We start from the raw sequence: 11677 nt of genomic DNA on the forward strand, positions 1-11677 counted from the left end.
GAATTTCTTTTGAAAAGTACTTTACAATTCCATTCCATTCCATTCATTAGATAAACAAAACTACTTTATGAATTTCATTTAAAATCATTTTCCAAGAGCACCAATTTGCAGTAAGTGTATTGGTAATGGCAGTTTAATGTGTGCAATAAATAATAGTTACCTTTTTAAGAATTCAGTGTGCTCTTTTTGTCGCATAATTCCTGTCTTCATCATGATTGTCTGGAAAGTTTGTCGATCAATGGCCCAGATCTTGACATCACTCTCAGCTGAGAAAAAATATACATATGTATGTTGGCCATAACATCTACACTCTCGTACAACTAAAGTACAATTATTACACAAGTTTCACGTGACTCAACCAAATTCTTGTTTGAAAGTTTCACAATCACTTACAAGACTTCCCTAGTCTTTCTAGCCAAGCTACAGTAACACACCAAGTAATTGTTGATTCATGGTTTAATACATTATTAACTTCGGTTGAATGATATTACATCAGAGTCTGTAAGTACAACAGGGTTTCCAATGGAAAAAGATTACAATACTGCCAGATTCCTTTCACTAAGAAAGCAATGTTATGATAATATTATTTGACTTTTTTTTGGTGTTTGCTAGGTTCAAATGATTGCCATGGTAATGGTATAGCACTGCTTTAAGACCTTTCATTAAAACACAGTTTTTGGGAAAAAAATTGAGATATAACTCCCCACATCTGGCAAATTTATTTGTGATTCTCAGACTTAAGGTCATATTATTTTTATTTCCGGTCCCATGAACATTTAACAAAGAAATTAAGAAAGTTTTTTTGCCATAAAAAATGGGGGGTCGAGTTATACACGAATTGACTAACAGCATACAGGGGTAAATACAGTAACTGTGAATCCTACCCTTCACACTGGCTGTTCTTGGACATTTGTACAAAATGGCAAGTTCTCCAAACACTCTTCCTGGTCCCATTTGACCCAATACAGCACCCTCTTTCATTACCTTGACTTTACCCTCTGGTTAAAAAAAAAAAGAGATACAAAATTAGAAGAAGTTCTAACTTGCATGTACATACATGTAGTACATTCAATACCTTAGTAAGCAAAGTCAGCAAAGTTCACAAGAAACTGAGGGTCATGCTTGTCTGCTCGACCGGCGTGTCTAATCTGCAGGTCGCAGGTCGCAGGTCGCAGGTCGCGGGTTGCAGGTCATTGTTTCACCATTACAGAAAGTATCCTAAACATTCATAAAAGCTAACCTTAGGCCTAAAAACTTTTGTTTAGGCCTAATTAGGCCAAAGGTTAGATTTTAAGAATGTTTAGGATACTTTCGGTATTGGTGAAACAATGACCTGCAACCTGCGACTTGCGACCTGCAAATTAGACCCGCCACTGCTCAACTAAAAGCAGAACTGGAGGATTAAGATTATCCCAAAGAAAGAATACAATAGCCACCTACAGATTAAAATTAATATTCAGGAGGTGAAATAATTATACTTAAAAAGCCTGTACAGTTTGTTTAATCGCCTTACTTAGTGTGTATCAAGTAGACAGGGATGCCTAGCGACAAAAACATTTGGTGCGCCCTTTACTTTCCAGAGCACATTGAGGATTGATTAAAGTCTGGGATTGCAATTAGATTGTTCTTGGACTGTTCCTAATTAAGGTTTTTTACATGTATCAGGGCTCTTGATTTTATTTATTTCACTTGAAGAGAGCCTGTCATTTAGTGGCATAAATAATTACCTTCCAGAACATAGAGATCTGATCCTTGGTCACCCTCCTTGATAACATACTCATCCTTCTTCCACTTTTTCTCACACATGCACTCAACAACTTCCCGGATTTGTGATGCTTCCAGTTTCTTGAGGAAATCATTGTCAAGAATGGCATCTTTGATGAGTTCCTTTGATCTACAAAGATAGTATGAAACAAATGTGGTTAAAATCACATTGTGCGAACCATTAATTTTGCTGATCAAGGCAAAAGGGCCAAAAAAGGAAACAAAATCAACTCTGCTCATCATCAAATAAGGCTTAATTTAGGTACGGATAGTAATTTGGAAATCCCATTAGGACTTGAAACATATGCATGGACCTTGAACCTTTTCGCGCAGGAGGGTGAAGTGCCACTCAGCCCTGGACAGCAGTAGCAACATTGGTGGGATTCCAATATTAACCTGCTGACGCCTGAACTGCCCTGGACTGTCCCCAATGACAAGTAAAGTCATCTAGCGTTACACAGAGCAAAATCTACTGAGCCTCACTCTTAGGAGTCAATGGGTTTTTGAGTGGATGTTAATAATGAAACTGTTGATTTAAGGTACTTGTGATAACATAAACAGAAGACTACCTTAAATAACATTCTAAACTGTAAGATCTAAGGTTAATCACGCAATACAGAAAAATAATTGGAGTGAGTCATGATGTGAGGGCTAAGTATAATTAAGTTAATCTTACAACATATAACACAATACAAGAAATGTGACACGTAAGAAACTCCAAAATTAGAAACATGTCACGAAAGCTACACATATTTGGGTATGAAAATTATTAACTAACAATCACCAAGCAACTATGTTACAGTACCTGATCTCTTTCCAGCAATAAAAAAGGGGTTCACAGAATTTGCTTTAGAGACAAACATTTTCCACTCAAATATTAGGTGCTTTAAGATGGCTATACTATCGCTATGGTGAATTATTCCTGTTTTATATGGTCCCAGGTCTCTTCAAACTGTTGAAGCTAGTATGAGCCACCTTAAAGGGGTAGCATCATGCTATTTTAATCAAACGCTAAAAGACGCCTTTGCATCAATGAAGAACAAGAAATTACGCTGTAGTTTTGTTACCAATAAGCACTGAAGTGCACCGAAGCTATTATTTGTTGTTTGCGGCCAAGAATGAAAGGATGGAAATGGTTGAAACTTGAAAAAATTTGGTGACGATGTCTTCAGAAAATCGACAAAAATGATCTTTATGGTATTACGTAAGGTTTAAAAAATGAGCAGCAGTGTTTTATCTGAGTTGAAAAACAGGATTGAGGCATAGCCAAGTGTTTTTAGACCCGATAAAACACCTGAAAGTTTTTTGAACAGCTTCAGAAACAAAGTAATAAGTTCTCAGTAAAACATTTAGTTATAAAACCATGGGAAACTTCCTTTCCTAGGAATGGAAATCATCAGAAATAGCACCCGGTTGGACAAAAAGGTTTACAGAAAACCAACAGACTGGGCTGCTTATAAATGCACTACTACATGTATAGCCATGATGATATGAAGTACAAACACTCTCTGTTAAAAACAATGCTGAACCACACTTTTAACCCTTCTTAAAACTGGCAATTTTTTCATCAAGAGTACGCGCAACTCAAGGAGATCTTCACACGTTTGCATAACGAAGAGACCCTCATACAAAACACCATCAGGTTTCTCATAGAAATGAAGGTGATGGGGAGCATATGCTCCCCCGCAACAAGCAGGTGAAAGTCCTGCCCTTCAAAGATCAGAGGTCGGCAAACAAACTACGCGAGCAACTTAGTGATCTAACCTCCAATTGTCAATCAGCAAAAGCTTGTATATTTCTTTAAGTGTGATCTGTGTGATGAAGACAATGTCAGCTTTACAAAGCCGACACCTAAATCAATGTGTGGAGGAACACAAACTGTCGGTAATCGGCAACCACATAAGGGAACAACATGGAAACGAGCCACATGAAATCACGAAGGATATCAGGATCCTGAGGAAATTCTCGAACAAGTTTGATTGCTTGATTTTTGAAATGTTTTTATTCAGGACCTTAAGCCAAAATAAAACAAACAGAGTGATTCCACCTGCACAAAGCTGTTTGCTTAACACTTCTAATAGTTTGCATTCTGTTCACCTCTTATTTGCACCTCATTTTCGCATTCCGTTATTTTTGTTTGTATGTGAATATTTAGCTTTTTCCCTTTCATTCCATTGTTTCAGAAATTGTATACATGTATATGGGGAATTTTTTATCCATGAACTTGAACTTGAAAGTGACCGTGGAATGGTCAAAATGCCGTTCTTCTTTTTATCCCTAGGTTCAAAAACATTCCACAAAAGGCATGTCCCTCTGGACTCCAAACAATGGTTCCAATTGTGAGAGGAGAATATTAGCATACAAGAAAAACAAGCTATGCCTTATTAGTATTCTTTATATTCTTTACAGAAAGAGTACTAATGAGGAGTGTTTTATCGGGACATAAAGCTCGTACATGTGACGTTTTATCGATGTTTTGATAGGCTGTTTGGCTTCTGAATTATTAATGAGTTTTTGAGCTTAATTTCTAAATAGCTGCAAAGATGAAGTAAGTTCCAGGTGTCATAAATTACTCTGTTCCAGTCTCACAGATATGGTTTGTATTGTGTTGTTGACTGTCATGTTTTACTCTGCAACCCACCCCCTCCTCTCCCAGTTTCTTTAAGAAACCACCCCCTCATCTACATGTATGAGAATGTGTTAGTTATTTACCGGGGCACCCAACGAAGGTGTTCTGCAAAATATCTGTTCTGCAATGGAAATTCAGCTGGCTGACAAGTTATTAATTTTCATACTCTTTTGATGGGAAACTTCAAATATTTTCAGCATTTCAATCTGTGCTGGTTGGTTGAGAACAGAAACTGGGGGAGACTGGAGGAGAACTTGTTCACGAGAAGCTTACTGCTAGTTCATGTTGAGAAAAAAAAAACCTGTTCTGTTCATAGACAAGGTTCTTTGCTTTTTATTCTATCTTGAACAAAGCTTGTTCCTTTAAGTATGACTGTGATTTGACAAAGAAACCAAAACAGGAAAAATGTGCCATTATATAAACATAGGCATACAAGGTTTTATTGAACTAACTGTTCTTCTTTTCTTTGCATACAATAGCCTGCTCATGCTTGGAGCCTTACTGAATAATAATTTAGGACACAACAACTTAGTTTGTTATCTAATAACCCATTAACTCCCCCATTGACGAGTAAAATCGTCTGATGTTACTTCAGACAGAGGAAAAACAGGAGTGAGTATCACTTCAGAGAGTCAGTGGTTTGAAGGGGGCAGTTTTTGAGTAGATGTAGGCCTGTGGACTGTCAATATTGGAATAGCTTTCACAATGAAACTGTGCAACCTTTGAACCTGTTGTGAGTCCACTATAACGATAGCTAAGTCTGTATTTAAATGCTCAGAAATTACCAATATCAATAATCAAAACCTTTCTCTTAAAAATGCAATCACAGATATATGTATATAGATACAGAGATCATATAATACTTAAAATGCAAAAATGAAAAGAGTTTCATGGAATACTTTTTCCTCTTGTTTGTCCCAAAAAAGTGTAAAGAACTGCATAAAATATATGTAAGTCAATAAAACAACTGACTTTCATACAAAAAGAAATTCACATACCCAAACGTTTTTAGGCAGTTATGCCCTGTTTGGTATTATAGACGGATAATTGGTCAAAATAATTGGCATTTACTTCAGTAAAATGTTAATTTTTGTCAAAAAGATGAAAGGATAATACAGTGTTCATTAGCACAGGTGCAGATGATAAACTTTCAGGTTTGAACGCCAGAGAGTAACACTGATTAGTTTGCAAAATCTAAAAGAAATATGACATTTGTAATCTGGTGACCAAAAACATTAATTATTGTTTCTACCCAAAACTAATCAAAACCAAAGACTTACAAAACCAGTTCTACCAATCGACAAAATTGACTTTCGTGATAATCATATTGCTCGTACAACACGACACCACTTCATTAATTAAAGACGTGAAACTGTAACAGTGCATTCTAGATAGGGGCAAAATAACATCGAACGTCGGATGTAAACACTGTATAGTGGCCGCACAATTAAGATTTTAAAAAACAACGTAGCATCTTTCCGTGCATATTTTAGGTTCATCTATCAAGCAAAGACCGAATTCATAAATATTATGATAACACAAGAAATTGTTTCAGACACATGTAGCTTCACTATTGGTTGTCCCGGGATTAAAGTCCCGCGATTCGGCAAAATACAGAGCCAGTAAAGTGTTTTACAATGAACTGAAAAATTAAAACAAGTTTAGATTACTTGAGCACTACAGCTCGCTATGGTATCAGAATCGATAAAGCAAGATTCCAAACGTGTAAAAGCGGTGCAATTATGAAGAGAACTATGAAAATGTAAAGAGATTCTTTAAAAATTCCATCGGAAACTCTCAAACAATCGGTTAACGTCCAAACGTAGAAAAGCTTAAGCATTTTATGTAAATATCTTCTGTAACCATACTTTTGCCATCTGGAGAGGCGATTCTTCTAAGACAATCGATTGCGGTGGTGTGTTCAAATCACAATTTCGTTCTGAAGGGTCACGTATTTGTTGCTAATGAATGCACGCCAACGATTCAACTTTTTACGGCTTTGACGACGGATCAAAAAATCGCAAATGATACCACAACTAGCCCTGTAAATAACTGTTTTATGCAAACGTGCGAAACAGTGCCTCCTAATTTTGCTTCCATATTGCAACACTTTTACATGCGTGCTGCTGATTCATTTCGCTAAAATGATGGGGACTGTATGAAAGGATTGAAAGCATAACAATAAACTGAACATTTCTACCTAAAAGGCGACTTTCGAAAAAACCTTTCACGATGGGAACTTCAAAATTTGAAAAACCAATTCCCACATCGCGTTTGTTCATGCGTGATCGACGCAAACGGATAGAAGAATAAGAATGTCAATGCTCAAGAGGTTTTGCCACACGTAAAGTCATGAAAGGCAATTAAAATATCCAAGTGAACCTTCGGCGCGTGTTTTAACGTGTTGCAGAGAGCACGTCAGTTTACAACACAAACAAAGAAATAGATTTCAATGATAGTTTCAGAAACGATCTGAAAATCTTGAACATTGTCTTTGAGAAAAATTGAACTTAAAACACAAGTGTTACCACCACACCGCGGCTTGTTGCCGATTTAAAGTTTGCAAAGAAAAACCGATGCGAATTTAAATTTTTAGACTTCGTATATGAAATATGTACGAGCGATCCAAACCCTGCTGTGTATGTTGCACTTTTTTAGGTTCGATCGAAATTTGTGTGTCAGATTTCAGGCTGGAATGAACATGCCGCCACTGTAGTAGACGGCAAACCTAAAAAGACGATAACCGAAATCTAACCACGGTTTCCTAAAAATTACAGACGAAACAAAGATAATATCACCACCGCAGTTGATTATCCTATCGACGTAGAGATATTTTTTTCCATTTTTACCGGCAATTTAGTTTCAAAACCATCCGAAGAAAAGATCAATCTGTATACCAATGGGTATAATTTAATATTTCTCAACCTACAGTTGGCGACGGTTCGTGATCACTGCATATATTTTTAACAGGCGCGGACTAGAATCATCTACTTTAGGAAGAGGTGCCAGGAGACATCTGGCTTTGTGTCGACTCCAAAGATCAGAAAGCTACAGTCGTGCAGCAGCAACAATCAACAGCGGAGTTTATAACGTAAACAGAACAAACAAGCAAAATGACCCCGAAGCTTGCCGATGAGAACCTTTTACCTACCGATTGTAGCGTAACACTATAAGAGAAAGTCGCACACAAAAAAATCCTTACTTGGAGCTTTTGCTGTGTCTCTGAAGCGGCTTGGAAGCATCGGCAAGAGTTTTGAAGCTCTGCGGTTCGGCTGAGATACCTTGACCTCGATTTCTGGTGCGAGTTCCTACGGCCGGTTGCAGCACGGATCGGTATTTGTCCAGCTCACTTTCGAGACGCCGGATGATTTCGTTCCTCCTTTTCAATTCTTGCTCCAGGGCCAGTATTCGGCAGTCCTTCATCTTCATCTCGGTGTTCTTTTCTTGCAGAGCGTGCTGCAGCTCGCGCAGGCTACCCATATTCGCCGTGGTTGCCGAAGAACCCCGCCGAAAACACGAACACCCAGCCTTCTGTTTGACACGGATTCGGCCGCAATGCATGCCTCTCCAGTTTAAGACCCAACTGAACACTGGGATAAGAGTGACTTTTCCCTCTCTATTTACTTGAGATGTATAGTATGGGTCAAAATTGTTTGCGCTTTCCCGACATCGCGGTAATTCACAGGAGAAGTTTATTAATTCCTTGCCTCTAAAAGATGCGCCAATAACTTGCTGTGATGTAAGGCATTCGCAAGAGCTTTGTGACCAATGCGGTTCTGAGGAGGTTGGTGTGTTCATAAATAATTGACAAGCGGATGCGCTCGCCTCGAAGCTGGGACAAACTATTCAACGCTATGAACAAAAATGGCCAATCAGATAACAATACACTTTTACACCAATCAAATACAAGAATGATATAAATGGCCTTTGAAGGTACGAAGCTTTAGTGGCTCACTGTTTATGCTGAGGATGATGATCATGTCTTTCTTTTGGAATTTCTGATACTAAACCTCGTCGTCTTTTTAGCCTCGAACAGAAATTATCAAGTGTGGCATGAAAAGTGCGAGGTTATGGAATCTTTTCAGGAGCGGAATTATAAGGGAGAGCAACTGCCAGGTGTTTTTTTGGCACCTTTGACTAAGGCCTAAGAGACACTATTGACTCGTTAATTTCTTCCACGATTTCAATTTAGCATACATTGTTTTGTCTTGTTTTGCCCATATTGTTTTGCGTGCTTGAATTTCCTTTCCTCGTACTTTAGACTAAAAAACCACCGGATCTGAATCCTCAAGATTATCAGCAACCTTCAATCGGAAAGGGCAACCAATCACCTACCATGGTGACCGAAAGGCTTAGCAAACAGGCAGCGTTTTTTCGAAGGAGGTGAACATAATGGCGAAATTATCTCATCTATTGTTGGTAATATAACATCTCATTTAAAGTGCTTGCAAAATGATATGTGACGGATGTCGACCATTTGCCGGAGTAGAACGCTTTTATTTTAGCAAATAAATGCGCACAAGAATGAAATGCATTGATGAGCGACAAAAATTAAGTTGTAAACTTCTCGTCTTTAACGCGAGCTTCGCAGTCACAACAGCGCCAAATTACTTGAGCCGATTTCGTCAACAGATGAAAATCTTCTTCCTGCCGCTTGAATTTGTACCACCTCATTTACTGCCATAGACACAATACAAGAATTGCGGCTGGATTGTGACAATTAACTTGTAGCTCGACATTTTGATTTTTGGTGGGTAACTCAAAAGTTCCGAGAAACCTTTACCCATTTACAAAACGGATTACGGAAAAATACAAGAAATAATATACGGAGCAAAGGGATTTTTAACGTTTCATGCCCCAAAATCTCTTCGCGGTTTTAAAGATAAAGAGCGATTATGATCAATTATTGCACTTGAAGTGCACGGGCGAAACATCGAGAAAAAAAGTTCACGGCTTTGTCAAAAGTGAAAGGGCGAAATCCTGATTGAAGACAGCATGAAAACAGAATTCAAAGGTGTTTTCTGTCCAGTTATTCTTCACTCCGTGGTACGTCTGGTAGGTTTTTAATAATATATCGTGTTTGTTATATATACTATCAGGACTGAGCCCATCAAATTATATAGACTTTTGTTTTGATAATTGAGCTAAAATATTTATAAGGCACTTGACATTTAGGCTTCATTGGCGACTCTACAGGAGACAGGAGGAGAGAAAAAAACGATCGGGGTCCGAAAACTTCCTTTTCCTCTCCGTTACCAGCGACCCCCTCCCTTACCCCCCCCCCCCCCCCACCCCTTCCCAAAAAATAACTTCAGGGAGTTTACGCATGAGTTAGGGTTTGTTTAGGGTGAGGGCTAAGAACCCGAGTTCGAGTGTTGAAATTTTCGGACTCTTTTTTTCCTCAAGTTTTTGTTTTTCTTTTCCTTTTTTGTCTTAATTTTTTGTTAATATTTTTTCTTAGTTTGTTTCTTTTAATTTTCTTTGAAGTGAAGTGTGTAGTCGACCGTTATAAATGGCATCGACCGTTTCAAATGGCAACGACCGTTCTGAGAAATGGCAACGACCGTTTACGAAAGGGAAATTTGCCACGCCACCAACGAGAACGTGGTCTAAAAATATCATTTTCCCGTTATCGTAATGACTTCGTTATAACCCCAAGTCGTTCGGAATGAAATGTGTCTATTAACATTGCGGGAATAAAATTGGCATGAATTGTGTGGTTTAAAACGAAATTGCAGCGTTGGCACTGATTAAAAAAGTTTTTAAAAAGTAAAACCTTTCAATCACTTCGGCGACCTTCATCAGTTACGTCACTTCATCACGTTTTATATCATGCCTGATTACAACCACGGTATTTTTAATTGTGTGGTTGTTTGGGGAGAAAATTAAAACTGTCTCGTCATGTTCTTACGTCAGTGACAGAAATCACTCCGATGAGCACAGAAGGTGACATTGGTAATTGCCGAAACATCTGCACAACGAATAAGTAGGACAAATTTATAATAATCTAAGTAGCTATTATATTGGTGGGTTACAATACTAAGAAAAAGTATTTTGATGTAAGCTCTAGGTTAAAATACTCTTTTTTTTTCGTGTTATAATTGGAGCCGTTTTAATTAATTTCTGACTTAATTGAAACTTTAGTCTTTCTCAAGTCTGCATCCACGGACGATTTCACTTCAATCATACTCTGCCTCTCTTGTCAACTTGTCTCTTATTCGAAGAAAAGCAAGGTGGGCGCAACTTGCCTGCATACGCGTAAGATGTCTTTGCCCCGTAGAAAAACGTTTTAGAAAAGGAGCACAAGTAGGATTCGAACTCGGTAGGCAATCATGCATGATGCATAAGGGTGCAGGTCTTGACATTAGAAACTTCTATAGCATTCTAGAACTGTTCTATTTAGAAGAGCTAGGGATCGTTTGATATTTTAGAACTTTAGAGATTTTAGAGATTTTAGAACCCCCAAAAGACCTTACATATTATAGAGCTTTAGAAACCTTAGACTCACGACATGTACCATGGATATTCTTAGAAATATTCTAGAACTTTAGAACTTTTAGAGATTTTAGAAGCCCCGAAGGGATCGTTTGATATTCTAGAACTTTAAAGATTTTAGAACCCCTCAAAGTCCTTACATATTCTAGAGCTTTAGAAATTTTAGACTCGCAACATGGACCATAGATATTCTAGAACTTTAGAACTTTTAGACATTTTAGAAGCCCTCTTCCGTTCTAGCATTCTACATCGCGTGCTGATTTTAGATTTTTTTGAACCTTTTAGCTATAGATTTCTAGACTTAGAGCCATGCCCGCAGTCTTTTTAAAAAAACTTTAAAACAGAAGGTAGCTATAGATGAGTTCTATCTTCTAATAACAATATCTGCACCTTTCTCGCATGATGACCACTAAACCAGGGAAATCTACAATATCCACTAATCCATGCAGGGAAGACTGCAATATCCAGTTATCGCATGTCTCACTGGGTTAATATACTCCCGGTATTGTTAAGAAACATGAAAGTTAGAAAATTTCGAGACAAATGAAAGGCACAGACTATGTTACAGAGACAAACACATACCGTGCATTTTACCTTTCGGATGGGTGTGTCGAAAGGTAAAAATGCATGGTATGTGTTTGTCTCTGTAACATTGTTAAGAAAAAGTATTAAATATTTTAATGACCATCGTAGAAACTTATAGAGCATCCGTTTACTCGTTTTGAAAGCTTGAACAGCAGTTTTAAATGTGAACAACTATTCTACGATGGCACTCAACCCTATGGTTGA

General features: G+C 37.8%; 2 protein-coding genes across 3 annotated transcripts in view; both read right to left on the bottom strand.

The window, feature by feature from the left end:
* The window catches only part of LOC138040893 (cGMP-dependent protein kinase 1-like), a 29481-nt gene extending 21057 nt beyond the window's left edge, over positions 1-8424 (bottom strand). For both annotated transcript variants that reach the window (XM_068886603.1, XM_068886602.1), the window contains exons 1-4: positions 7596-8424; positions 1728-1894; positions 885-998; positions 161-266 (exon numbers count right to left, since the gene is read on the bottom strand). In XM_068886603.1, the coding sequence (XP_068742704.1) occupies positions 161-266; positions 885-998; positions 1728-1894; positions 7596-8191 (983 nt within the window). In that variant the 5' untranslated portion in view covers positions 8192-8424. The remainder of the gene's footprint in view (positions 1-160; positions 267-884; positions 999-1727; positions 1895-7595) is intronic.
* Positions 8425-10318: 1894 nt separating this feature from the next.
* LOC138039948 (probable DNA double-strand break repair Rad50 ATPase) overlaps positions 10319-11677 on the bottom strand; it is a 21423-nt gene continuing 20064 nt past the window's right edge. The window contains exon 5 of the mRNA XM_068885769.1: positions 10319-10364. Coding sequence (XP_068741870.1) covers positions 10319-10364 — 46 coding nt within the window. The remainder of the gene's footprint in view (positions 10365-11677) is intronic.

Source organism: Montipora capricornis, chromosome 3 (genome assembly GCF_036669925.1).
Source record: "Montipora capricornis isolate CH-2021 chromosome 3, ASM3666992v2, whole genome shotgun sequence".
In the NCBI taxonomy this organism is placed as follows: Eukaryota; Metazoa; Cnidaria; class Anthozoa; order Scleractinia; family Acroporidae; genus Montipora; species Montipora capricornis.